This window comes from Poecilia reticulata, chromosome 11 (assembly GCF_904066995.2).
Source record: "Poecilia reticulata chromosome 11, P_reticulata-male-v2, whole genome shotgun sequence".
Taxonomy (NCBI): Eukaryota; Metazoa; Chordata; class Actinopteri; order Cyprinodontiformes; family Poeciliidae; genus Poecilia; species Poecilia reticulata.
In genome coordinates this window covers 19,286,032-19,311,937 of record NC_088840.1, presented here as the reverse complement: position 1 = coordinate 19,311,937, position 25,906 = coordinate 19,286,032, and the positions used below count along the sequence as shown (strand labels likewise).

Here is a 25,906-nt window from a genome sequence, read left to right as displayed (position 1 = left end):
TCTTTTACTGACTTTGTTAGTAAAAAAAAATCTACTTTTACTAACAAATTATAAATTACAAAATACGTTTTTTTTTTCTCCTCAAAGGACCTCAGGGACGTGAGTGTGTACTCAGCATGAACTTTATAGTGGGGTTGACAAGGATTTGGTTTATGTAGATAAAGAAACTAGTCGATGAATTGAAACTACAAAAACTGAGTGATTGGGATTGTTATTTTTGTCATTTTTGTCACCTATGCTGGTTTCAAGAGTTTTCAACAGTTTCAATAGTTTTTAATAAAGCTGCAATTGTGAAAATATTTTTTTGAAATTAATATTTACAGTTTGGTGGCATTATTGCAACATTTTGTGTGACAATGAGCAAATTTTAATTTTACACCAGTAATTGTCCAGATAGAAGTACGATGACAGTCATAGTGACTTTAAATACTTTTCTATCACTTTTATCCTTATTACAACTAAGGCAACAAAATGCAAATGCATTAACTCTTACCATGTAGAAGTAGGAAAGACAACAGCCAATAGTCCAAAACACTGAGCCAGTCTTCACAGATTTCACCTGAAAAGAGGAACAGAAAGGTAATTTAATGTTCTCCAATGAAAGGGTTCATACACAGTTTTACATGTTTAATTTCTAAACCAGCTCAAAGACTACAAACAGTAAAGAGTAAAAGACACATATGACCTCATGAATGGACAATGAACGAACGAATGACAAGGCAGACAGACAAATGGACACACAGGTAAATAAATAGTTCTCTGGATTGAAAGCAATCTGTCCAGCAATCCAGCTGATGAACAAACCAAAAGATGGATGAATTGATAGACCGAATATACAGTCTGATAGATGGATGGAATGATGGATGATTGACTAATAAATGGACATAAAGATGTGGTAGAAACTGTTGGAAAAACAGGTGTTTAACTAATGGGTGGATAGTAAATGGACTGGAGACCAGAGAACCCAACAGCGCTTCACACTACACTCATTCTTTCACCCATTTGCACACACATTCACACACTGACGGTGGTGAGCTACTGGATAGTAGCTACACCTGTTCTGGGCTGCCATGCACCGGCACCAACAGGGCAACCGGCCAACACCAGAAGGCATGTGAAGTGTCTTGCCCTTAGAGGATTGCACTGGTAACCCACCGATAGCGGGACAAGCTCCTGCAAGGCTATATTTACAGTGGAAATCCTGAGACTACCAGTAGATCAGACTTCTTCTGCTTACTTAATTTCTCCTATTAGATGATATTTTCAAGCCATAAACCTAATCACATGTAGTATAGTAGAGCGTGCCAACTTAAACCCTTCATTAATCTCTCTTGATCATGAACATAAACATCAGAGTTTTCTGTTGCAGAATATTGTGTTAAACATAGCCTGAAACAAGGTTCACACACCGACATGGGAGCCGATATGACCCACAGACCTGGTTAATAATTAAAAACACTGTTAAAGGTACATCCATACAGTCAGACAATACAAGTCATATTTCAGAGTGACCAGTTAAATGGGTGATATGTGTTGTCAAGATGCTTGATTGCAGTCAGCAAGGTTTATTTATTTAAAGAAAAAAAAAGGAATCAGTTTCCTGGACAAAGGTAGTCTCCGTCCACAAATACCACGACACACACCTCTGGATCAATAAGCTACAAACGGCAGCGATGCTTTATATAGCTGGAGCAGGTCAGAATATCCCGACACCCAAAGGAACAGGTCAGAAGACAATAGTCTGATTTCTTGCCAACAAGGAAGTTGTTTGTAGGAGGAAATCAGAAGATTTCAGAGCTGCATAGCTTTATGTGGGTTGACATGACGACACAGTTAAAGTCCCGGTTAAGTGAAAGATTTTTTTTTCTCTCGTTGGAAGATTGACATAAATGGTGCAAAAAAAATTTACTGAACAACAATTTCAATCCCGTCAGGATTCCTTTTTTTTTTTTCTTCCATTTAACTTCGACATTCCCCATTATTTGATCAATTTGACAGTTCTAGTTAAATGAGTTGATTTGTTCTTCCATGTTGTAATTGGCCTGTTCAACTATTCTTTAATCTATTGTGTCTGTGAATTAATCAGGGTATTTATCAATTTATCTTATTATCAATGCATCTTTAATATATTTAATATTATCCATTGATTCCAGATTTTGGCAGTAATTTATTATAGAATATATTCTCTTTCCTCCTGGTAAAAGCCAAATGTGTGTGTGAAGAAAACACTGAACGGGTCTATGTGCCATGCTGTAGGAAGAACTGTATTTAGGTCACTTCAGAACCGCGACCATGAGTGATGTGCGCTTTCAGAACCGACTGATAACCAATTCTGGCTGTTTAAAATCTGCCCCGCCACCCCCTGTTTACCTTTGGGCATATTCTGCTGTCAGGCTGTGACTGTTAAATCCCCTGCCCTACTTCATGTTCAAGCTTTCCGTTTTTACACCAACACACACACAAAAAAACATTTTAAAATTCAGTCAAGCCTGTTTTTTTTTTTCGTCTCACAGTAACTCCCATCAATCTAATTTGGTCCCATTGTGGAGGGAATGCTTTACTAGGGAACGCTGCCCATTACAAAGAATGCAGGTCTGATTTGAACAATAAATTAGCAGCTTTTTGCTGCTCATCAGGATCATCTAGAGCAGGGGTGTCAAACTCCAGTCCTCGAGGGCCGGTGTCCTGCAACTTTTAGAAGTGCCTCTGCTGCACCACACCTGAATAGAATAATTAGGTCATTAGCAAGGCTGTGGAGAACTGAGGAGGTAATTAAGCCATTTGATTCAGGTGTTTTGTACCTGTGGCACATCTAAAAACTGCAGGACAGCGGCCCTTCAGGACTGGAGTTTGACACCCCTGATCTAGAGTGAGATCCCGATATCTTCACCCACATAAAACAAAACAATCAGGTTTTAAAGGTAAAACATAAACGAGATCCAACATGAATGACTGACATGTTGTGATCAAGTTACATCTTAATCTCCACTCTGAAGGAGAACTAAGTTCAACGTAATTCCAAATTATTTGCAGATTAATTAGTATGTTTTTTGTGGAGCATATCTAATATGTAAAACAAAACGCAGCTTAGGAAACTGAACCTATACATTTTGAAAATAAAAACGGAAGCAAAGGTGTAACCAAAATTAGTGCCAATCAGTTTAGTAGACAAAACTGCTGAAGACAACTAAACTTTCCCCATAAATGTTTCTATTTGAAGTATTCACTGCTTTGAAAAGCAGAGATGCTACACATTTTTCATGTGAAAACTGTTTCCTGAACCTAAAAATCAGATGTTCTCATTTCTTTTTGGTCTTTTTTGTAATTTTAAAAGATTTTTAATAAAGAACCAAAAAGAAGGAGTTAGAGTTGGGTAGCTTAAATGGGCTTTAATCAGATCTGTAAAGATTATCCAGACTTCTCCAGATTTCACAGGAACACTTCAAGAGTGACATCAATAACCACAGAGGATAACAAGAGCCACTGAACAATCTGCAGTTTTTCCTCAACATCATCCAAACTAGTGAAGCTGAGCCGCATCCAGCCTGGTGTTCAACTTGTGGCCAACCCCCCCCCCCCCCCGAATCCCTCAGGGCTGCTGCCTTTGTTTAGCCACACAAGTCTCTCAGTGTGGTACCAGACCAGCTAATTAAATATGAGCCAAGAGAAAGAGCAGAATTACTAGTCCAACAATACAGCCATGGTGCGCAGGGTTAAAGAAATGGAGGGACGCTGTGCAACTGTGTGCTGGGCGACTGTTGTTCTTATGCAGACGAATGGAGCAACTCTCCTCTGTGTGAGTGGATTCAATTATAGATTATGGGAGAATGTGTGTGAGTGTGTGTTTGGGGGGGTGGGGGGGGGTAAACACAGAGATCAAGAGAATAGAGTTGAATGGGTTTTTTAGTGGTTAAAATGAAAGAGTTGGATAATGAAGATTGGGTTGAGACCAGAGAGAACAACGCTGTTTATGAAATGCTAAGAAGAGGACAAAGTGGAAGAAATTAATGAGCAATAAGATGATACAGGAAAAGAAGGTAAGCAAGGAATAACCAGGAAGAGGAGGAGGAGACGCCGCTCGATAAAGAGAGACAAAGGACGACAAAGACAATTAACGCAAGACAATCTTGGAGAAGGATGGAGGGAAGGACAAGAAAACCACAAAGACAAATGTGGGTAAATGAGACTGATAATGGGAAGCAGTGGTGCATGGCCAGGATGATTGTTTTTCAGGGCCCTCGCTAAATTGAAGGGAAGATGTGAATGGGCGTACGATGAGTGCAGCGAGATTCTTCTTGATGGTGCTGCCCTGCTCATGACATGCCACCTTAAAGAGGAGGTAAAGGCTGCCGCGTGAAACACCTGCCTCGCTTCGAGATGTATTGTCCCACCACGCCAGACGACAAAAGGCCGTTATGATGACGCAGAAACAAACACGTGTCCTCTACAACCTCATAGACACGCGTGATGAGGGGAGAAACGGTCATGGCAGATGTTTTATAGGCGTCGCTGGAGGTTAGTGAAGGCAGATCTACCTGACACTTTCTATTATTTGAAAGAGTTTCCAGCGATTTTGAGAAAATACTAAACGCATAACTCCACTTCATAAGACAATGGATGGATTCTGTCACGAAGCAGCTTAAAGAGTCGGAACAAAGCTGCAGCTAACCTCTTCCAAAATTCAATCAACTGCAGCCCTCTGCTGAGTTTTCTGCCGACTCTGCAGTCTGCGCGGCTTCATTCATCTCAACTAAACTCTGTTCTGTTTTTTCCGTTTCCTTACCTTTCCTTTTCAATCTCAGTTTTCAAGACAAATAGCTCGTATACATATAGAGCTTTGCAAAATTGTTTATACCTCTTGAATTTTTTTCTTCCTAATTATGCGCTACCAACACAAAGTAGTTCATACTGGTGAAGTGGCTGGGAAAGAAAACATGGTTTTCAAAATATTTTAACTTAAATCTGAGCATTTCTTTGAATTTCTCTTTGATCTCTTACTAAAAGCAGTACAACGAGTTGACTTCAGAATTCACCTAATTAATAAACATTGCATTTTCCTAGTAGTACTGACCACTCAAGCCACTTTAGAGTCAAAATCATCCAATAGCACACTCATTCATAAGCCGATATAATACACATGGTAAAATATAAACAAGTTAAAGGGCTACGACTGCTTTTGCATAGCTGTGTATTTTTTCCATTTCATCATTGCATGTAAGCTGCCAGCTTTCTGTCAACCATTTGATGCATTGCTTTCCTTTTCTTTGTTTTTAAATGCATGCTCCTTTCCATTTTAACACTCGTGTCAGTAACATTTTGTGTCTTTGAAAGCTTTTTAAATTCAGAATAGGCTCTGTGTCAGTTTAAGTAGGACAACAGCGGAACAATAAAGTCCTTTGTATGGAAGAATGCAGCATTTATATCCCTTGTCCTTCAACCTGGAATGATTTCCCAAATGTTGACTGCTTCTTTTTTTTTTTTAAGAAGTCACCACTGCAGCAAGGCGCTTTTCAAAGGTTTGGCTCCCTTCCAGCAGCTGTAAAGAAAGCTGGTGAGATACTCATTAAGGACACTATGCTTAATGTCAATCAGCCTGAGCCAACATGGGCCAAGCTTCACCCAACCAGGTGTTTGTTGAATAAACTCGGCACACCACAGAGGAATGAAGTCTAGACTAAGACGAGACTGTCTATTAACTGTTCGTTCAGTTGGAAGAATCAATGTTTACACGGAGGTTCTTACTCTGCACAAGTTTTTCTTCCCAATAATTTAAAACCACGTAGCAAAAATAAATTCAGACGGCCAGCTCTTCTTGTAAACATTTTGCAGTGGTCTTTCTGGTTTCTATTGCTTTCTTAAAGTCAGTAAAAGCTTGTTCAATGTTGCTGCTTTTGGGCAAATAAACCACAAATACATTTATCAAGGTGCTGCGTTTGCTTTCACAGAATGCAGATGGGATTGCAGAACCAAAGAGCATGTGGCTCAACACCACTGACGCCATCACATTCACACATCTCTGGCATTTCAGCTTTAGTTGAAAACTGACTGATCTCTGTAAAACCATCCTCAAACAGCAACACTTCTTACTTTTAAATACAAAAAAATGTTGGATGTCATCCTAAACATGTGATCTGGATCTTATCCTACTGAACATTTCCCACCTCAGTGAGGCCCGGCTCGCTTTGCACCTGTAGGCTGTGCTACTTCTGCATTTGGTTTCTCACACTTCTGCAATCCTGTTTTACCCCCATTACAGCTCAGTGATATTGTGTTATGTGCAATCTGCAAACAATAAGTCAATATCCCCTGAAATTAACATTCTCACGACAGAGGTGCAACACGAGAAGAGAAGACTTTCAGCAGATAATATAGCAAAGTTGATCTGATTCATATTTGAGCTTTTAACCTGCAAAAGCTGAATTTGAAAACGTTACTAAGATGGACTACAAGATGAACCTGCAAAAATTGTCTGACCAACTTCCTGTTTTACATCCACGTACAAGAGCCAACAGAGAACATCATATACTTTATGATCGTATTTGATAAAACATGTGCAGAGTAGACTGCAAGAGGATCTGGTTTTAAAAGAGCGGAACTATCGATGTGGTTACGCTGCTGAGTCAGAGCCCAAACACAGAGGCTTTTATCAGGGGGATGGAAACTTAGAAACAAGCTCCAAGAGCTGGACGACAAACTGTAGCTCAGCATCAGAAATGACACAAAGTAGAAAAAAAACAAAAGAAAACTAAACAAAAAAACAAGCCACAAAGTTGTTTCAAAAAGAAACGAGGTACAACCTTGAAACCGCATGCAGTTTTGTGCTTAAAGGGACAGGACCAACCATGGGTATCTGGATGAGTTTCTACACATATTATGGAAGCCTTCCAGACTTTTCCAAATTCTCGGTTCTTTTGTATTAATATTTTAAAGTAAACCTAAAGTTTACTTTTGATTTCGGCAATTATTACTTTAGTGGGAAGGCATTTAATATGGAACAGGAGGAAACTGAAACTGGACACAAAGGAGAAAGGAACAGAGGACAGAAATAAAAAGGATGGAATGACAAAGGAAAGAAGCAAAGACATAAGGAAGAGAATAAAGAAAGTACACACAAAGGGAAGGAAGTACGACCCCAAGAACAAGAAAGAACAAAGGACATGAAAGTTAGAAAACAAGAAGAAAGGAAAGGATACTGAAAATCCAGAAGTAGAATTACAGACTTCCAGACTGCGTTGGAACCATGAATGCAGCTCCTGTCTGACCTGATTGGTGTTCATACTGCAACAGGAGTGAATAAGACCCTCCACCTGGATGAAAGCCTCCACTTTGCTGTGTGTTTTTACACCAACACAGATTAATATCGATGCTTAAAAGGCAAAATAAAATTGGACAAATAGCCTCTGATCTTCCATTAAAAATTGAAACTCGCCTCTGGCATATTTAACAAAAGCTCGTTTTCATTTTGTTAACTCAACTCAGCTTGAATGGGAATAATCAGGACTGCAGCTACTAATCAGGCTTTTCCAACGCTGGAGGCCAGAGCTATTCAGTTTAAGAGATGCATAAAGAAAATTAGCATCTGGATACATTCAGACATTTAAATAACAAACATGGGATTTATATGAAACATTTCATCACATGAAAACAAAATCTGACTTGATTATTCACAGACCTAAACACAATGAAAAGAACAGTCTGAAACGATGCTCACACACTCGCAGGTCTTGTTGCTGTATCAAGCCAAGATCTCATTTTAGGTCATGCATGTTTTCATCTCAATTCAGATTTTAAATATCTCCACCATCTCCCCTGCTTGACAACATGCATTGACCTTTGTAGAGAACTTTCCTTGTAAAGGAAGTGGTTGAGGATTAAAGAGAACATCAGCCATGATTAGGCTTACAGCCACACGGTGGGAATAAATGTCAAAAGAATATATTGAGGTTTCCTGAATACGGTATACTCCAGTTCATGTTTCAGTACTTTCTCAGATTCAAAATTTGGAATTTTTCTGACCAAGTTTTACAACATTGGAGACATTTAAGTTTACAATTATTATGCTTTTGAATAGTTGTGGGCTTGTCTGTGGGTAGTAGCACTAGATTAAAAAGAGTCAATGATACTGATATGATATTTCAAATAATGAAAAGTTTGGAAATTAAAACATGTTTTCTTTTCTCATATTTCCACAGATTTGGAAAAGCATAGAGTTCAATTTCATAGATATCCTCTTTTAAAATAATACTGTACAAGTACTTTTAACTCTGTTTTTTTCAGTGGCACAGCAGCTGGCTTATTATTAATAAATCTACAAAAATAAATTGGTATTTGGCTAAAATGTCTTGATTTTTCTTTGGTCTCACGCAGCGACTGTGCAGGGCTGGTAATTGGATCACAGTATTTTGACACGTCCGTATTATAACACTGTGGGCATGTGGAAGATTTGTTAATGGAATAATTTTCAGAGACTGAATGGGGAAAAAATATATAATTTCATAAATTTCTTCAACATGATTTTAGGATAAGAAGTAGAAAACTTAGTTAATTCTCCTCCTGCGTTCATCTCGGGTTCAACAGCAGCAGAATCAACTACAAGTTTTTATAATTGGACTAAAAGTATAAACACTAGAAGGTTTTAGTCAAATCTGTACTAGTTACAAGTTTAAAAGCCTGGTTTATATGGCAACATTAAAGCATTATTTTATCTTATATACAGCTCTTTCATCCTTTTGATATTGCAAATAAACAGTCTCATTTTTCATATTAAAAGCAGAATGGTTTTTAAAGATAGAGCAGATTAATGTCTGTTCAGCAGAATTCAAAATTGATGAATAAAAAAACATTAGAAAACTGAAGTGATGCAGAATGAATTAAAAACATCCATTAACAGCCAACAAGGTCAAGTTTACCATCAAGGAAGAGAGGCCTCCTGATCAAACTGTTTGCATAGCAATTTCACGCATGCATGTATGATGCGTACATATGAAGATATCTGCAGGGCTTTTGAGGCAGCTGCTGATGCAACTGAATGAGCGAACAAACTCTTTGAAAACTGTTTTTTAAGCGTCTTTCATCTTGAAAAGCTGCAGTGTGGTGTTTTGGTGCGGCTTCTGTAAACAACCGAGTTATATTTTAGCTGGAGGACAAAAAATAAAAATCTTGTCCGTGCAAATACTTTTTTCATAAAACATGAGTAATATTTTAATAACTAAGGATTAAAAAATATTACAAGGAGGAAACAGGTGAGCGAGGTGACATGTTTTGTTGGTGTCGGTGAAAATTGTGGATTAAAGAAAAAAAAAAAAAAAGGTTAATTGGAAACAGCGGCCAAATTCCACCATAACCAGGCTTGATTGTACTCTAAAAGGTCATCTTATTGTGAAGGTGTGTGAAAGTTTTTCTAGTGCAGTTTGGATTCTGTGAACCACATGGCCTGCAAAGATCGCCAGCTTTCTTTTCAAGGCTATGGATAAATAATTCAAGATGTGAAGCAAGCAAGATTTGAAAGTAGGGCCCCAATTCCTGGCTACATAAACTTCGTCTCTTAGAAAAAAGGAGACTGCGACTTCAGACAGAGATGAGCAACGACAGAAAACATGACAAAACTATTACGTAAACACGCATAGAAAAATGTCACTTTTTCTCTAGCTTTCAGTCTACATACCCAAAGGTAGTAGGTGAACTGCAGCGCAAAGATGGCGATGCCTTCGTTGTCGAAGGAGCCCGCCACAGAGCGGGAGATGTAGCCCGGGACGATGGCGATGAAGCAGGCTGCCAGCAGCCCTGCGCCCTGGTTCCACAGCTCCCGCGTCAGCAGGAAGGTGGAGATGGCCGTCAGGCCGCTGAACACCGGAGCCAGGAACACACACACATCCCGGATGTGCACCGTTACGTGAAGCAGGTTGAGGATGTAGTGGATAAGGCCGGCGGTCACCATGAGCCCTGGGTAGACCTGAGGGCAGAGACACACACAGAGATTAGTGACAACAACAAAAAAAACACGGCGGGTGAGTTCAAGCATTCACAAGACAATTTCACACAACACAAGTTTGCTGTATTATATTTTACAGTTTACCATAGAAATTATAAAACAACTGTCAAACCTATGCATAGTTTTTCAACTTTCCCATCTTAAAAAGTTGTTAGAGGTAGCGGTCCTTGATGTATGGCGCAGGGAATAAAACAAGGTGCAACAATCAGGCTTTTTGCACATAGCTTTCAATTTGGGTTTCCAGTTGAACAGAAGTGCACACGCCTCCATATTGCACATATGGACTGGATGTGGTGAGACGAGTAGGATCAATTTTGTTCTCCGGTTGAAGTTCAAGTCCTAAATGTAAATGGCAGATTTAGAAATAGCCGAGCATCCAGTTTCGTTATAATGGAAAAGACGTCAACTTTATGACACAATTTTATAATAGTTGCGGCAGAAAACATGACAATTTTTAAAACTGTTTTCACTGTGATGCACAAAGTGACCAGTAGAAACACAGATTGCGTTTCCTGCTCTACACTCTGGCTAAACTATATTATATTATGATATGCTCTAAACTTTATTGCTAAACTAATAAATCAGAATGTAAAAATTATTTCATGAGAGGGGAAGATGGATAAAATCTATTCTAGGATAAAAAATTATTTTTGCTTATCGATTTTAAAGCAATAAGGATTATCTAGTGCGTTTCACATTTTTATGTAAATACTGTGTTGCAATGAAATTGTGGCATTTTTAATTGAAGTTGCTCAAGCAGTCGATGACTATACTGCTTTTATGAGGAGGAAGAAAAAAAGAAAAAAAACAGCAAATGAGCAGTTTGGAAGCTTTTTGCAAGTTCTGCAATTTTGTTTCTTCCGAAGGCAGCAGCTCTGGTCTTAAAACTCAAACTCTAAGTTGAACATAACAAGTTCACACCTGCAGATTGCTTTTATAATGACTTATAAAAATGCAAAAAGAAACCCAGTTTGTTTACAACTGTTAGGAGCTTCCAATGTGGTGAAAAAAGGCCATTGTTTCTAATAACTTTAATGCTCTAACAATATGTCTGTAGTAACAATTTTTTTTTTTTAGCAATGAGACCTTTTAAAAGGTTCAAATGCACAGTCCCACGTGTCGTCTTCACAAATTCAGTGTTGTGGAAAATCTTGTATTTGTTAGTTTCTAATTCTCTTAAGACTAAGTGTAGCAGAACAGCAGATCTAATGTGTTAATTTCCCACAGAGTCTCACTGATTCAGACAGGAAAAAAAATACTTCTGCTCTGTATTTGTTCAAAAACAGTCAGTAACTAATTAAACATAACATTTAAGATTAACTTTTAGTCATTGGTAAATTTGAAGCTTGGTGGGTGAGCTGAGAACAGTGTGCGGGCACAGCTGGGTGTTACAGTCTTTTAAATCCTCCACTTTCCCTGTAGGGCCATTAGCTCAGCTGATTTAAAAAGACCAAGTTGACAGCTGCAAACAGGCTTTGTATTAACTTTCTTCATTAATGCATGATTTGTGTATAACAGCTCTTTTGAAAAGCTGCAGCTCATAAATGCAAATAAAATTCAGAATAAACCAAACTATCTGGGGCGTTTTTAGAGGTGAGGGGAACAATTACAGTGAATATTTCAGCTTAAAATGAATCTTTCATCATCTTTATGGATTCGCTTTAGTCCAGATCAACCTTGCAGCAGAAGGATAATCTTGACAAACTAGTTTAAAAAGCGCTGAATAAAAAAAAAAAAAAAAAAGGCAGCGTTTCTTCAGCAGAATGTATGATTATTAGCTCCTCGTGCTGAAATCGAACTGCAGCCCGTGTAGGTGAGGCCTCGTGCCCCCGTCTCCTCCAACCATGAGAGACGATCCAATTAGAGCCTGTTGTAGTGTACTAGAGATGTCAGATGCAAAAAAGGTTATGCATAAATGTAAGTGATCTCTAATGTGTATTCAGTGTAGCCTCAGTCTATACTCTACTTCTCCTAATACACTTGTGTCTCTATGTTTCTAATTAGCCTACAAGATCCAAGCTTTGCCAGCCAATCTATTTCAATGAGAGCCGACTCTCTCTCTCTCGACTCAGAGGATTTGATTCTGTCTATTGGAACAAATTCCCATCATTCCCTGCATTAATCTTATAATTATTAGCTAGTTTGAACTCTGTTGTGACCTAGATGAGGGAAAACTGCTACTGTTTAAAATAGGGTTTAAAAAAAAAGATCTAGTTTGGCTCAAACGTTTTGGTTTTCAAAATGAATATATGCTAAAAGTACAGAATTCTCATTATGAAATGTTGAAAACCTGACAAAAGCCCTCACAAAATATGTATTCCAATTGTCCTTGTGGAGACAAAGAGTGGGTTATCGGCTTGACAGCCCGCTGTTGTTACAGGCTGGCACATTAAAGAGGCTTTCCTTTCTTATTTGCAGCTCAGAAAGAAAGAGCAACTGACAGCCGTCCTCTGGGGAGAACAGGGTGGGCCGGGGAGAAAAGGGAATAAAAAGACAAGGCCAACTGGACTGGTCTTAGCCGAGACGCACCTTCACCGTCACGTTAACCGGTATCAAGTCATCTGTCCTCCAACTGGCGCGAGCCGTCCCGAGTGCTTGGAGGATTAATGTTTTCATACACGATTAATGAGGGTTGTCGAGATCCACTATCTAACTTTGAATTGAAACACGGGGCAAGGTAAAGGAGAAAAGATGGAGAAAAGAACATTTTTAGGACGTATGAAAAGCTACAAAATAATGAAGAAGACGTGGATATTAAAGACGCACAGATCAGAAATCTGTGGCTCATTTTCTGATCTAAAGTTTTAACCTAATGATAACAAAAGCCAATTCATTATTTTCTTGAATTTTCTTCAATAACTACAAAATGTTTTTTTTCTAGCCTTCCTGTTGGTAGCAGTCATTAAGTATTTATGTGGTGAACAGAGGCAACCTCACACTCTATGTCCATGTACTTGCTTAGCTTTTCTATTTGGGACCTTCTCTGGCTTATTTACTAACTTTCTGAAGACCGATGGGTCTTTTGAGGACCAAAGCCTCAAAAGAAGCTTTAAACAAGCGGCGGTGAATGCCGCTTGTTTAAAGTTAGGGGTTATGTTTAGAGGTATGGTGTGAATTAAGTTTTTGTTAAGGTCAGGATTATGAATATATATGTAATAGTTAGGGTAAGGCTAAGTGTTGAGAGGTTAGGTATAAAAGCAGCTACTGAAATGAACGGAAGACAATACAAAGTCTTAATATGAGCAGAAATACAAACGTGTTCATGTGTGAGCAGTGACGGTAAAACAGGTTTCACCATTTAAAAACTGTCTTATAATTGTCTACGCCATTTTAGGGTGAATTCACATCAGCTCTGTTTAAACCAGCTTAATCGAACCCAAGCTCCTTTGCTTAGAAAGTCCAGTTTGTTTTGGGAGGAGTAAATGCTTAATCAAACTGTGATGTAAACCAAAAAAGCGAACTCTGGTGGAGTTCATGCACATGTGAACACCAAATGGACCAGAGACGACTTTAAAAGTAGGAGGCAGATTACAGCACAGGGCATTCTGGGTAAATACAACCAAAACAAATGAGTCTAGTGTAAGTCAGCAGTTAGTGAGCAGTTGTAGGATACATGTTTTGCCTTTGGCCACTCCATTCTTGTTTACAGTTTGTGAATAAGGAAGTTGATCTCAATGTCTTCTTCAGAGGTTTTTGGTGCACACACATGCAAGAGGTTAAACCACTTGCTCAAAGGGTTTGATTCGATTCACAGAGCAGTGTGAAAGCAAACCATACCAGCTGAAGTCACAAATACGGCAATTTTGGTCCCCAATTTTGGTCAGTTCCGTAACTGAGATTACTGGATCATCAAGTTTGGAAACACTAAAACTAAAACTCTAGTCTCCGTTTTAATTCTCTTAAAAATTAAGATTACTGACCTCAACATTCTGAAAACCTTTCGAAACAAGATTGACACAAAGTGACATAAGTGACATAAGAGAAAGTTTGCTGTACTGCATTTAGCCTTCCTATTATCTGCTGAAAGTCTTCTCCCTTCCAGACATATCTTGATGAGTCATAGATGACAGCTTTTTAAAAAGCTTCTCAAATGATTCCTCTGAATTTATGCATTGACGCATAACATCAAGGTAACAGATATACATCAGGTGGCACCTGTGAGATGTTTCTCCAGAAACAGAACAGATTACTGGACATCGTTTCCAGTATTTTGGGGTCTGGACTGGTCCTGGACTCCTCCGGCCGGTGTGTTAATGATAAGGTGTGCCTGCCAGAGCACTTCTGTAAGTGCCCTAGTCACTGAAGAGTTCTCCCTGATGCTTTCAGACACTTGAGTTCTGACTTTTTCTTTCGGTGTGACTCCCATTCTACCACAAACAAACATATTTATCATGAACGATAAATGACTCACTATTGCTGCCAATCTTAAGCAAACTGTGTATTTCTAAAGGTTACCTCATTATGAGGTCTCCACTGCATTTCTTAAAGGTATTAGACTAGAGGTCCATGATAAAAAGCAAGGTGCCAATAACTGGACATCTTACCTTGAAGCATTGGCAGGCCACCAGACCGTGCTGGTGTAGGCTGTTCATTAGAAAGTAAACCCACATTTTCTGCCACTGTGAGCTGCCCTTTAGTGTACTTTCCTCAATTACAAGAGTGCACACTAAAGAGTGCGGTTACACCAATATGGCAGCAATAGTCAAAAACAAGGGGTGGATTTTTGAGTTTCTGACTGGCCCAGCAGGTAAAAAAAAACAACAAAAAAAAAAAAGAAAACTGTCCAAACCGGCTACTAGCCAATTTCTCAGTTCACTGCTGGCGATTAGGAGAGGTGATATAAGCAATTGGAAACTAAAACTGTATGAGAAAAACAGCATTTGGAAAAACTTTTTAACTGACGTTTTCAAGGCAAATGCTCTTCACTACATTACGGTTGGAACTGAGGAAAAACCCAACTCTCATCTGCTCTCCTCCGTGTTTTAAAAGCACAGGCTTAATGCAAATGAGAGCTCTCACACAATCATTTTATGACTTTGAAAGCAGTGTGGGAGGTGAGGTAAATACCATGTCTCTGAAGCATGCTTATGTTCAAAAAACGATTTGGCTCAGTCATGCAAACAGAGCTGCATTTTCTCAATTAACCTACACACTAAATAAGTGAGCTGCCATAAGAGTGCTCCAGTGTAAAGTCGCTGTTAGTGGTCTGAGCCACTTTTAGGCCAAACACCATCTGTCTTTTGCTTCTCATTTCGCTGGACTACAAAAGTCAACTTTCAGATATGGGAAATTAAATGATCGCTTGTTTTGAGCTTATTTGGTTTAAATGTTGAATATTTCAGGTTACATATAACTTGAACTCAGTCTAATTTTTGGTAAACTGTAGTCTCAATGATTCTTCAGTTCCATCTTTTTTATGGTTTTGCTACATCTTTATGCACCATCTCCTGGAAGCTGTAAAACTTTGCATAGATTAGCATGTTACAAGGAGATTTTTGCATTTAGCACGACCATAAGAATGACCCTCCTGCCTGGCATCAAAATGTCTGTACTCTCTATATGGCAAAACGCCATTCGCCATCTGGCACTGCACTCCTGCCAAGTCAACTGGGAGTTCTCGAAGACCTTTTTATATTCACATGCTTTTAGACTTTGTTTTCAAGGCAAGTACACAAACACAAAATTACAGATTTTTTTTTAGTCTTACACATAAATAAATACAAAAGCATGAGCTTGTTAATGGCTATAGAAAAGCAGCTCAATAGAGATCAAATGAAAAATGCTCATTTTCGCAGTGAGCGACATTGAACAGCCGTGGTTCACATTAATCCTTTTTCAAAGAAACTACATAAAGCCGATCCTCAATGCGCCACACATCCTCACAAGATACAACTCATTTTTTACAATCACTTAAAGTACTTTTGATAGGTTTGTAAAACAACACACCTTGTACGTAAACTGATGAGTACATACATCTTTTCTAGCTATATACTGCCCATTGTTCAAAGGGTTAAGAAACATTTGGAGACCAAGCAGAAATTGTGTTGAAACAATCATATTTTAGCTACATAAAAAAAAAAAGTCATGGATAATATGATGTCTAAAGTTCTGCAGCAGGCCAAGACCTGCATACCATCATGGTTTGCAGCTCATCACAAACTACACATCCAAACCACAGCTGTGGGAGTCTGGTCAATACAGCGCGCAGTGATTCTTTTCAAACCTGTTCTATTTCAGCTCTTCTGCTAAAATCCTCCAAGGCTTAGGTCCAGTGACTTGTTCTATCATTGTGCACAAGCAATTAGTGGTAAAACGCCACTTGACGTTTGCTAACCTCTTTAACTCGAGGTTTCTTTTTAGAGAAATCTGCTTGTATACGACATGTCCGCCATGTCTTTTACTACATGGTTTATTTGAATTACTCTTGTATGAAAATAAAAGTCAGATCCAGAGCACAGTCCAGAGGTCTAAAAATCAATACAGCACACCAAAGAAAGAAAAATCCACCTTAAAAAAAAAGCCCTTTGTGATGTGAATATCCCTTTGAAAGTATGCGGTTGCAATCCAAAACCTCTAGCCAACTGAAGTACAGGATCTGACATTTGCTGACATGCCAAATAAAAAAAAGGAAAAAGTGAAGCACAGAAGTTTAGTTGATATCAGTTCAGGTAAACCTTCCAAATGAGTCATTTTAGCACAATTTGAAGAATTTTTTTCTTGGCTTCTTCTGTCCCCGTTTATATCTTATCACAGATAGTCATTCCATCATATAATTGCTTTTGCACCAAAATAAAAGTAAAAGAAGCATGAGGGGGGAAAAACTGTCAAACTGAATGCTTCAATCCACAGAGCCCAGACATTGTGAACGACACAAGGCAGTTTCTCAGCAGACTGTTGGAAAATTTAGATGATTGAAACGTCCATCAAACCATCAGAGCCAATACATTGGTGTTTACAAAAATGACAAAAGACAAAACCATGATCATTCACCAAACCCAGCAAGGCAAATTAATTTGCCGTAAAGCGATGGAATGTAAAAATCGCAGAGTTAGACACCGTTAGGGACACAGAAAAGGCTGAAAACCATCATGCATCACTTCATTTAGCTTCTTAGTGTGGAAATGGCATCTTGTTGTGGTAGAAAGTCATTTAGACTAGGTTTTCCCCATTATGTAAATACGCAATACGTTTATCGGTTGACGCATAGCCTTTGTTTGAACTTATTTTGCTGCTCGAGTTGTATACCTGATGCCCCTCGGCAGCCAATATGAGTTTTCTTTAAATTTGGTACAAGAAAACGTACATCCATGTTGTCTAATTTATAACATCTTATGAAAACACAAAAAATTTATTTGAGCTAATTTTAAGAGATTGTTTTTAGATTTTAAAATAAAGTTAGGCTTGGTTTATTTACTAAAACACTAATGCTTAAGCTCCCATGACAGCACACTGATTATATTTTATTTTACTGCATTATAAAGCTAAATTGTTTTAGATTAAACTCAACATTGATTGACTTATTACCTTTAATGCAATATTAAGTCAAGTGTTTCAGAGCAGAATCGGGACACAACAAAAACACGTCCTTGTTTGAACTAACAGTACATGTTTATGTTCAGCCAAAATGTCAGTTTAACTGCTGAAGGTCATTTTACAAAGCAAGAACATCCCTAATATTAATGAATGATAAACAGATAAGAGCAAGAGTTCTCTTTTACATTCTAAACCCCACGTCTGAATGTCCTCTACTTGCATGCTAATTTTTAAATGTCCAAGAGAAAAAGGAAAATACTTTTAATGCTTAACTAAATTTGTGCAGAGATCAGTCCAGCACAAACTAATCTGCTGCACATGATTAATGTGTAAATTATTCAGCAATTCTTTCCAAGAAGAAATTAGACGTATGAATATATCTGTGCAACATGGAAACAGGCACTAGTTGTTTAATTTCTGCAAAAGAAATTGGCTCGCTGTGTGACAAAGACGGTTTGCAAATATCATGAAAATTAAGTTGGGACTAAACATGTTCTAATTCTAATTACCTGTCTAATCACGAGTTTCAGCTTGAGCCCTGTGGGAACAAAGACCTAAACCAAGTAGCCATGAACTGTAACTGAACCAATAAATCTATTATTAGATTGCTTTGCAAATGCAATTACCAGTAGCTGATTATAACCGCTCACAACAAATGAGGACCTTTGGATTCCAGCTCTTTAAGAGTTTCTCACTCACTATGGGGAAAATGTCAGTATACATCCCGACTATATCTGATTGTTGCAAAGTAACGCCAGTTCGGTGATGAACACCATCAGGCATGCCTCACCATCTTTATGTGAGGAAACGATGCTAGAAAGTCCGATTACAAGGCTCCATCTTATCGTTTGAGTTGGACTCAGTACTGCCAACACGTTGGGAAACGTTTTCACATTTATCTTGCACTGAGGACTTTAGATTATAAACTCCTGCTGCATCATTAAGGAATGCAATTAGAGCTCAAGAGTGTAACCCCACTGCGTCCATGAAACACGGTGGGAAAGAAAGGTAGCAGGTGGCGTTGTAATAGATGGAGGGAGATGGACAGACCCGAGGTATTTAACACAGATGAGCCTCGTAGCTCGCTGGTTGTCGAGTTGGTTGTCGGGAGAGCAAATTGTGAAGAAGACCGAAAGCAAGAAAGAACATGCTGAATTCATAAAAGGACTTCAACACAGTGGCTGTTGATGTGAAGCGCAGACGCCGTGGCAACCGAGGGGAATCCACAGAGTTAATTAATCACAACTGGATCGTGACTTCGTTAATGCAACATAATGCAGATTAATCACATTACCTATCGTGACCTAAAAGCCTCTCTCCTGCGGAGGGTTGCTTAGTCCAAAGCAGCGCAGTGTTGGTCAGAAACACGAGTGAAAAGACGAGAGAGGGACGTCAGGCTGGTGTGCTCAGTGAAAAATTTCACTTTAACAAACGCTGCACTGGACTTTTGGGTAAAACCAAGCTAGTACGTAGCCTACTTATTGCAATAATGAATTATCCTTCCGCCGAAGCACAACCCAGATAATGTTTTGTAACACTCCTCAAATTCAGAAGTTTGACATTTCATTTGTTTTTAATTGTTATAACAAGTTGTACTGTGTTATTTAACTGGCAAATACAACACAGCCAGAGCAGTAATTAAGCCAAAACGGTACAGCAAAAGTGTTTATTTTGCATTTAGGATAAAAAACTAAAAAACTAACTGTTTTTAAATATATTCTACCAAGAACTCAAGCGGCACAAGTTTAACTTCAGTCTCTAAATGGTATAAACGTTTCAAATTGTGGCACCTTCAGGCATTTGGGAAGTATGATCCATGATAAACCAGATACACATGTCTTCTTTCAAGTAAACTCAAACATCACAAATAAAATAAATATTTTCTTGACACGACATCATCTGGCTAACCCCAAATTGCTTAAAGCAGCAGTGCTTGTGGTGTATGCCAACATCTAAACATGAAAAATGCAACAATGAAATCTCTAAAAGATATTCTCTTATTTTCCTGGCATAGAAATTATTTTATTCCTAACTTACCTAAATAGAAAAGGCTCAGACTGATGCAGCATAAACAGAGGAAAAAGGTTTAAAGAGTGTGAATAAATATATGGTTTTAAATATATGTCTGTCTATTCAGATTTGATTACATATGATAGAAGATACGTATACTAGCGTATACTAGCTGGCTTATAGAAATGTATCCTAAACAATGCCTGAATGAATGAATGTGCTGTTCGGCTCTGTGAAAAGGTGTCTGACCCACCTCTGAATTATTTAGATTTCCAAGAAAACAGACTTATCTGGTTTTCAGCAATACCACTTCAAGCCTTTCAAAGGACTCTGCTGCTGTTTTGTTTTTTCGCTCAAGTCCGATACCTGGATATCTGACGGCATTTTCACAAGCAGGCTGTCAAAAAAAAAAGAAAAACGTAGCTTTTTTCCCCCCATTGCTTTCATAAAAAGAAAACGACTCCAGAACATAAAAAAACACCATTTGGTCTGGTTAAAATGGGGTTTCTGCACCAACCAAAAGCTCTCCAAAGAGCACTTGGATAAAAACAAAATATCTCAATAGAGTTTGAAGAACATCAATAAAAATAGTTTAGGAAATTTCACAAGGACAAATGAAGCAGCAGCAGGCTAATAAAACTGTACAACAATTTAACCGCATCTAAAAGCCTTGCTCTTAAGAAATCAGAAAATATTGCAAGGAAAAGCAACATACTTTAGCTGAGCCATTTACCGGATGTCATGTCTGCAACTAATAGAATTTGCTGGTGCCAGACTCCTATTCTAACCATTTGAAGCAGAGCAGTACATCCATCTAAAATAAAAAAGAAAAGAAAATAAATAAAGAAAATACAAATCCCCCACCCTGTCTAGAATAGTTTGGGGTAAAAACTTAAGCATGTTGTCTAAGGAACTGTGACATGACATCGAGACAAAATTATTGTTTTAGCTTTGCTACTTTTTAAAAACCTGTATGAAAAAAAAAAGATATTTAAAACCCTACAAAATGTTGGCAACTACAAGATCTGACTTCTTGGAATTTAAAGATGAGCTTCAACCTATTTTTTTATTTTTATTTTTTTTAGCAGACACTCTGACTTTTCCTCACTTTTCAAACTTCAAAGTTGAGGCTGAAGTTTTCATATTCTATTATTCCTGAGTATGTCCGCTGGCTTGTAGAACAGAAAGTCGGACTCAGATCAGAGCCGAGTATCCACTAATACTCAGAGATGTAATCATCAATCTTGAACTTCACCAGGACTCATGTTAAAATTAAACCTCACTAAACCAGTGTCACAATTACATAAATCAAAGTAAATACAGCAAAATAAAAATAAAAAAAAAACGCCTTAGTATTTAGTAGAATGACCTTTAAACTTCTGACTTTGAAGAAAATAATATGAAGATTTGATACTAATGATCTTGCTTTTTACACTGGAAGTAGCTATTTGACTCGCCTAAAGCCATTTCTAAGCTTCATCTGATTCAATGTTAGACTAAGAATCAAGGTCATGCTTCTTTTGATACAGATGTTAATTTCTCCGTTAATGCATTTGTCACAATTTTGCAAGGAAGAAAAAGGAATGCAAGGAAAGAAAAGAAAAGAACAACAATAAAAGAAAATGACAAGGGAGAAAGTAGAAAGAAAACAAGGAAGGAAAAAGAAACAAGACAGAAAAGAGAAACTGGTACAAAAACAGATGAACATGAAGGAAGATCCCTACATTTAAAACAGATGGGTGAGCCAATAAAGTATGGAAATACACTCCACTAATATTTTTTTCCTCCATACTTAATCCATGCCTGGAAAATAATTTTTAAAAAATTGTCTACTTTTCTAGACTCCATAAGAACCCATGTTATAAAAACAAATTGACAATGACTTTTTTTTTTAGGGCAGAGAAAACTTCATGATATTGTTATATGGGAAGCAAAACTCTGGTCCACTTTTCTTTTTCCAGAAGGAAAAAGAAAATGTAGACACCTTACTCTGAAATCTTATTCCTGCCTCATCTGCTCACATAAAACAAAGAGCACTGGAGCCCACTTTCCCCAGTCAGACAAATTCAGGTCAAAACAACTTTATGGGCATCGTTAAATGCAGCGCTGGATGCAATAAACAGAAGAAAAGCAGAGTTCCACAGCGCAATTGATTAGTTTCAAACAGACACTCACTGTTCCGCCAACAATCCTGCCCAGGGGGTACCAGGCCCTCTCGTCAAACCAGTTGAGGAACTCGTAGAAGCCATTGGTGGTGAGATGGTGGGTTGATCTGTAGTTGAACCTGAAGCAACACAACAAAAGCAGAAGACAGAGACGGGTTATTGTAATGCAGAATGTAGTTGACATGCTCTGTTAGGATCAAATCGTCTTAGGCGGAGATGAAAGCAAAACATGAAGCAACACAAAACAGATTATTTTATTCAAATTTTAAGAAGGATCTAAGGAATATTAAGCTGCTTTGACTTGTTCGAAGTGAGATCAGTAAGTTCCTCCATTCACAATCTGAGCCTTTGTAGTGATGCCAAAAGCTCTGAGGTCAGGCTTTGGTTAGAAGATCAGACGGTTTTACTCGGGATGTGACAACAACATTAAACAGGTCTCTGTTTTCCCTCCTAATTTAATGAATCAATCAGGACGTGGGAATAAATGTCAGCGATCTCACTTAAAACATGACCCAAGTCAAACCGTAGTTGAGGTAAGTCGGGAGGGGGTTGGAACGCTGTCAAGCAGCTGAGAGAAAGAGCTGACAGTCTTCTGAAAACTGCCGCCGAAGAAAACGGAGGAAGTCGGCGGCAGCTCCTCCACCACACAGCTAATTAATTTGGGATGCATTGTGGTTCGAGCCCAGGCTCAAATGGATGGTGGAAAATACTCCAGGTGCAAGACAGAGAGGAGTCGACTAAAGGCCAATTACCTGGGAGGTGTACAACAGAATGAGTGTAACCTTGTCTGCGAAGAAAAAGCTGTTCTACAGCAGAGAAATTCTTTGATTCACATTTCATAGAGTCTTATTTAATCATCCCATGAGGTAATGCTGAGCTGAGGAGATCAAGGTGCTGCTGATCTCTGCAAAAGAAGCTTATTTTATATCATTATCCTCAGTCAAGCTGAAGAAACGCTCACACCGAATATACGGTCACCTGTGAAAGTTTTCCGGATTATGCCACCACAAACGTCACCGCACTCCGTCTGATGAGCTCACATTTATTCAACCTCCCCATTGCTTTCTGAGTCAGCACTTTGCAGACAGACTCCTGCCCACTCAAACAGTACTGACTTATTGCCTTTGATGCATCAACGACACACACTCGTTAGCACATGCTATCCAACAACGTCTGATGCTTCATGTACGCTGTAGCTAATACAGGGTTTATGCAGGTTTCATAAACTCAAATGTGAGACTTAAGATATTTACTAAGACAATTATGAATTAAATTTCAGACAAAGTCATGTAATAGTAGATACAAATTTGCACTTGCTCATGATGGACTCAAAATGGCAAGCTAGCTAGGATATTTTAGCAACTAGTCAGCGGAACAAATTCACAGGAAGCCCTGTTCTCTTCTCTAAAACTCCCAGTTTTTCTTTCCAGCATTGTTCTTTGTTTAACTGCGTCCATCTTCCCATCAACTGTCTCTGATCCATCCCAGATGGATGGATCAGAAAAGCAGCCCGTAACATGATGACGTTTTTATTTTGTTATGAACTTCTACAACTTTACCTTGCAATAAAACACAAAGCAGCCACAGGTAACACTTAATTTGCATAAAGGAAATAAAAAAAAAACACTATTTAAAGTAATCAAAAATCCAACAAAAGTAGTAGTATTGCAAAAAGCTATTAAAATATGTGAATAGTGCTTTTCCTTTGGGCTTTTGCTGGCAATCATATTCCTCAACAACCTGAGGCCTGAGGCTCTGACACTGACAGAAAAATCCACTCCCACCCTACCTGCAACTGGAGCTACTCAAAAGAAAATGCAGACATATTAGCTCACTCTTATGGAAGAACTAAACTTAAATTTCTCCAACTTGCCGCATGTCCATGCAGATGATCTAATGACCTCAAAATTATGAGAAACCCCTACATATGGGGCATGTTTCCTCAATATTGCAGCTGGCAAAAACAAATAAATATAACCCTAGAACGTAAGACGGCATGAAATGGAGTCAGCCAGGTGTGCGAGCGCTTCCACAGAGACACTCTGGAAGTAGATGGATCTGGTCAGGTTCTTCAGCCTCATTGTTCAGCGGTTGTCAAATCAGCGAGGCATAAACAAAACCAATTCAAAGCAAAGTCTCTAAAGGCACGACTCTGCTCAGTGCCAAGCAGAATCCGCAAAACCCATTTTCCATTGATCTCATGGACAGCTGAACAGATCGGTTCATCCATGCTGATGTCACGTCGATGGGACGGATAACGTAGCTCTGCTGGGCACATTAGCAATTTAATGCATAGCTGCCTATGTGGTTTCAGGCCACAAAGCCTTTGATGACTAGCAGCCTCTCTTAGCGCCAGCGAAGATGAGCAACACTAATACAACAACACTCCTGGGTGGATGTTTGAAAGGAGAAAAATGAAGCTTATATAAACTCCGTACATAAAAGCAAAGAGCAGAAATATGGAGTGGCTTCGCTTCGCCTCCCTTTCAGACACCTCTGAGGGCTGATTCACTGATTAACAGCTTCCTGGTAAGATGAGGTCGTCATTATCAGCGTGACTAAACGAGCTTCACCGCTACTTACAAGCTACAGTATGCTTTTATTCAATATCAGCTGCATAAGTGCGTCGTAGTTCCCTTCCCCTTTATCATCAGCAACACATGCAACTTAAGTGAATGATCTGCAGATGACCTCAACGATAAGAGACGGAGAAACCAAAACCCGAGCCGAGACACCAACTGGAGCTGAGCATTATGGGAATCCATGTTGATCTTTTTATTTTTCTGGTGCCAATTGCAACATTAATGTGTGTACAATATAAATCCTGCCAAGGGCAGGATGTAATGTTTGGACCAATCTTTATTCCATCAGTGTAATCCCCACCTTAGCATAGCTTAATCCAGCCAACAACTGTTCAGTGTGGATGCTGATACAGAGAGAAAATGCAAATTAAGCAACTTTCAGTATCAGGCAGGTGGTCAGAAGTCAGAGGAAGCACAGAAATTTAGGAAGCTTTTTAAAAGGAATGTATTTTAACGTCACATCAGATAATTCAGAGTGCAAACAGTGAAAGAGAGAGCAAACAGTCGATAACAGGAAGACTGAATAGAGTAGTAAAGTTTCTCTGCTTTACACTCTGAACTCTGACCCCATTTCCACGTTGCACTAACATGCATCCCAAGTGATCTAGTCATGTCTGGACAGTGTTAAATAAATAGTAAATAGTATTTTACCAATTACAATTGGAGGAAATGTTTAAAAACATTGATTTATCTCGACAGCAATAACCTGCAGTTGATGATTATAAACCACCAGAATCTAAAATTATTTTTAGGATTGTTACTTTTACTCATTTCTCCAATTTTAGATCCAATAGAACAGAAAAAGATATGAAAATCAGGGATCCAAAACAATATCTTATCAAAAGAATATTTGTATTGTGGTGCTTTATCACTTCATTATTATCATGCTCTAACAAAATGTGCACACATTAAACTTTTGCATCAGTATCAAAAGTGCAAACACAAACGTGTTAAGACAGTCTGCCTCGGGTCTTACCTGGAACAGAGAGTACGTTCCGAGTAATTCAGCCGTGTCAGGACAGCGTTAAATACATGAAAACGCATTGGGGACGTTTTCTTCAGATCACCTTCAGAGGTGACCTGGGACATTTCTGTCTGCTTTAGTTTAGCAATCTGAATGCAAACTATCCAGGGACACATTAAAAGGACCACCCACCAACTGGCTGAGACTCCATTCAAGTAACAGATTCGCCTACACAGATTTTAGATATAAAAAAAAAAAAGAGAGAGAAGAAACAACATCAATTAAAGCAGCGTTGCTAAAAGAAAAGCAATTTAACAGGTAAACATATCTACCCAACAAGTACAGTTTATTAAGGTTTTGGAGCTGACTGAAGATGCATTCACATTTATGGAGCCGTGCAGCTGAGTCATTGTACCGTTTTATGGGTTTAATTCCCCATGGGGCTGCGGGTGAATTTTGTAAAATCCACTATTATTTATTCATAACTTAGAAATGGGTTTTAAGCTAAATATCTAAGCTAAAAATTAGACTGATAATTGAAAATAAAGATAATGCCTGAATAATAAGGCCTCTGAAGTTAAAGAAACATCAGCAGACCAATTGGTCTCCTATTTGCTGCTCAGCCAACAGACCACCCTGTGACACGTCTTCGTGCTTATTA

General features: G+C 38.5%; 1 protein-coding gene across 1 annotated transcript in view; it reads right to left on the bottom strand.

Moving 5' to 3' along the window:
- The window catches only part of LOC103472660 (dolichyl-diphosphooligosaccharide--protein glycosyltransferase subunit STT3B), a 102,055-nt gene that overhangs the window by 38,100 nt on the left and 38,049 nt on the right, over nucleotides 1-25,906 (bottom strand). The window contains exons 2-4 of the mRNA XM_008422421.3: nucleotides 21,710-21,818; nucleotides 9,665-9,952; nucleotides 494-559 (exon numbers count right to left, since the gene is read on the bottom strand). Of these exons, the coding sequence (XP_008420643.1) occupies nucleotides 494-559; nucleotides 9,665-9,952; nucleotides 21,710-21,818 (463 nt within the window). The remainder of the gene's footprint in view (nucleotides 1-493; nucleotides 560-9,664; nucleotides 9,953-21,709; nucleotides 21,819-25,906) is intronic.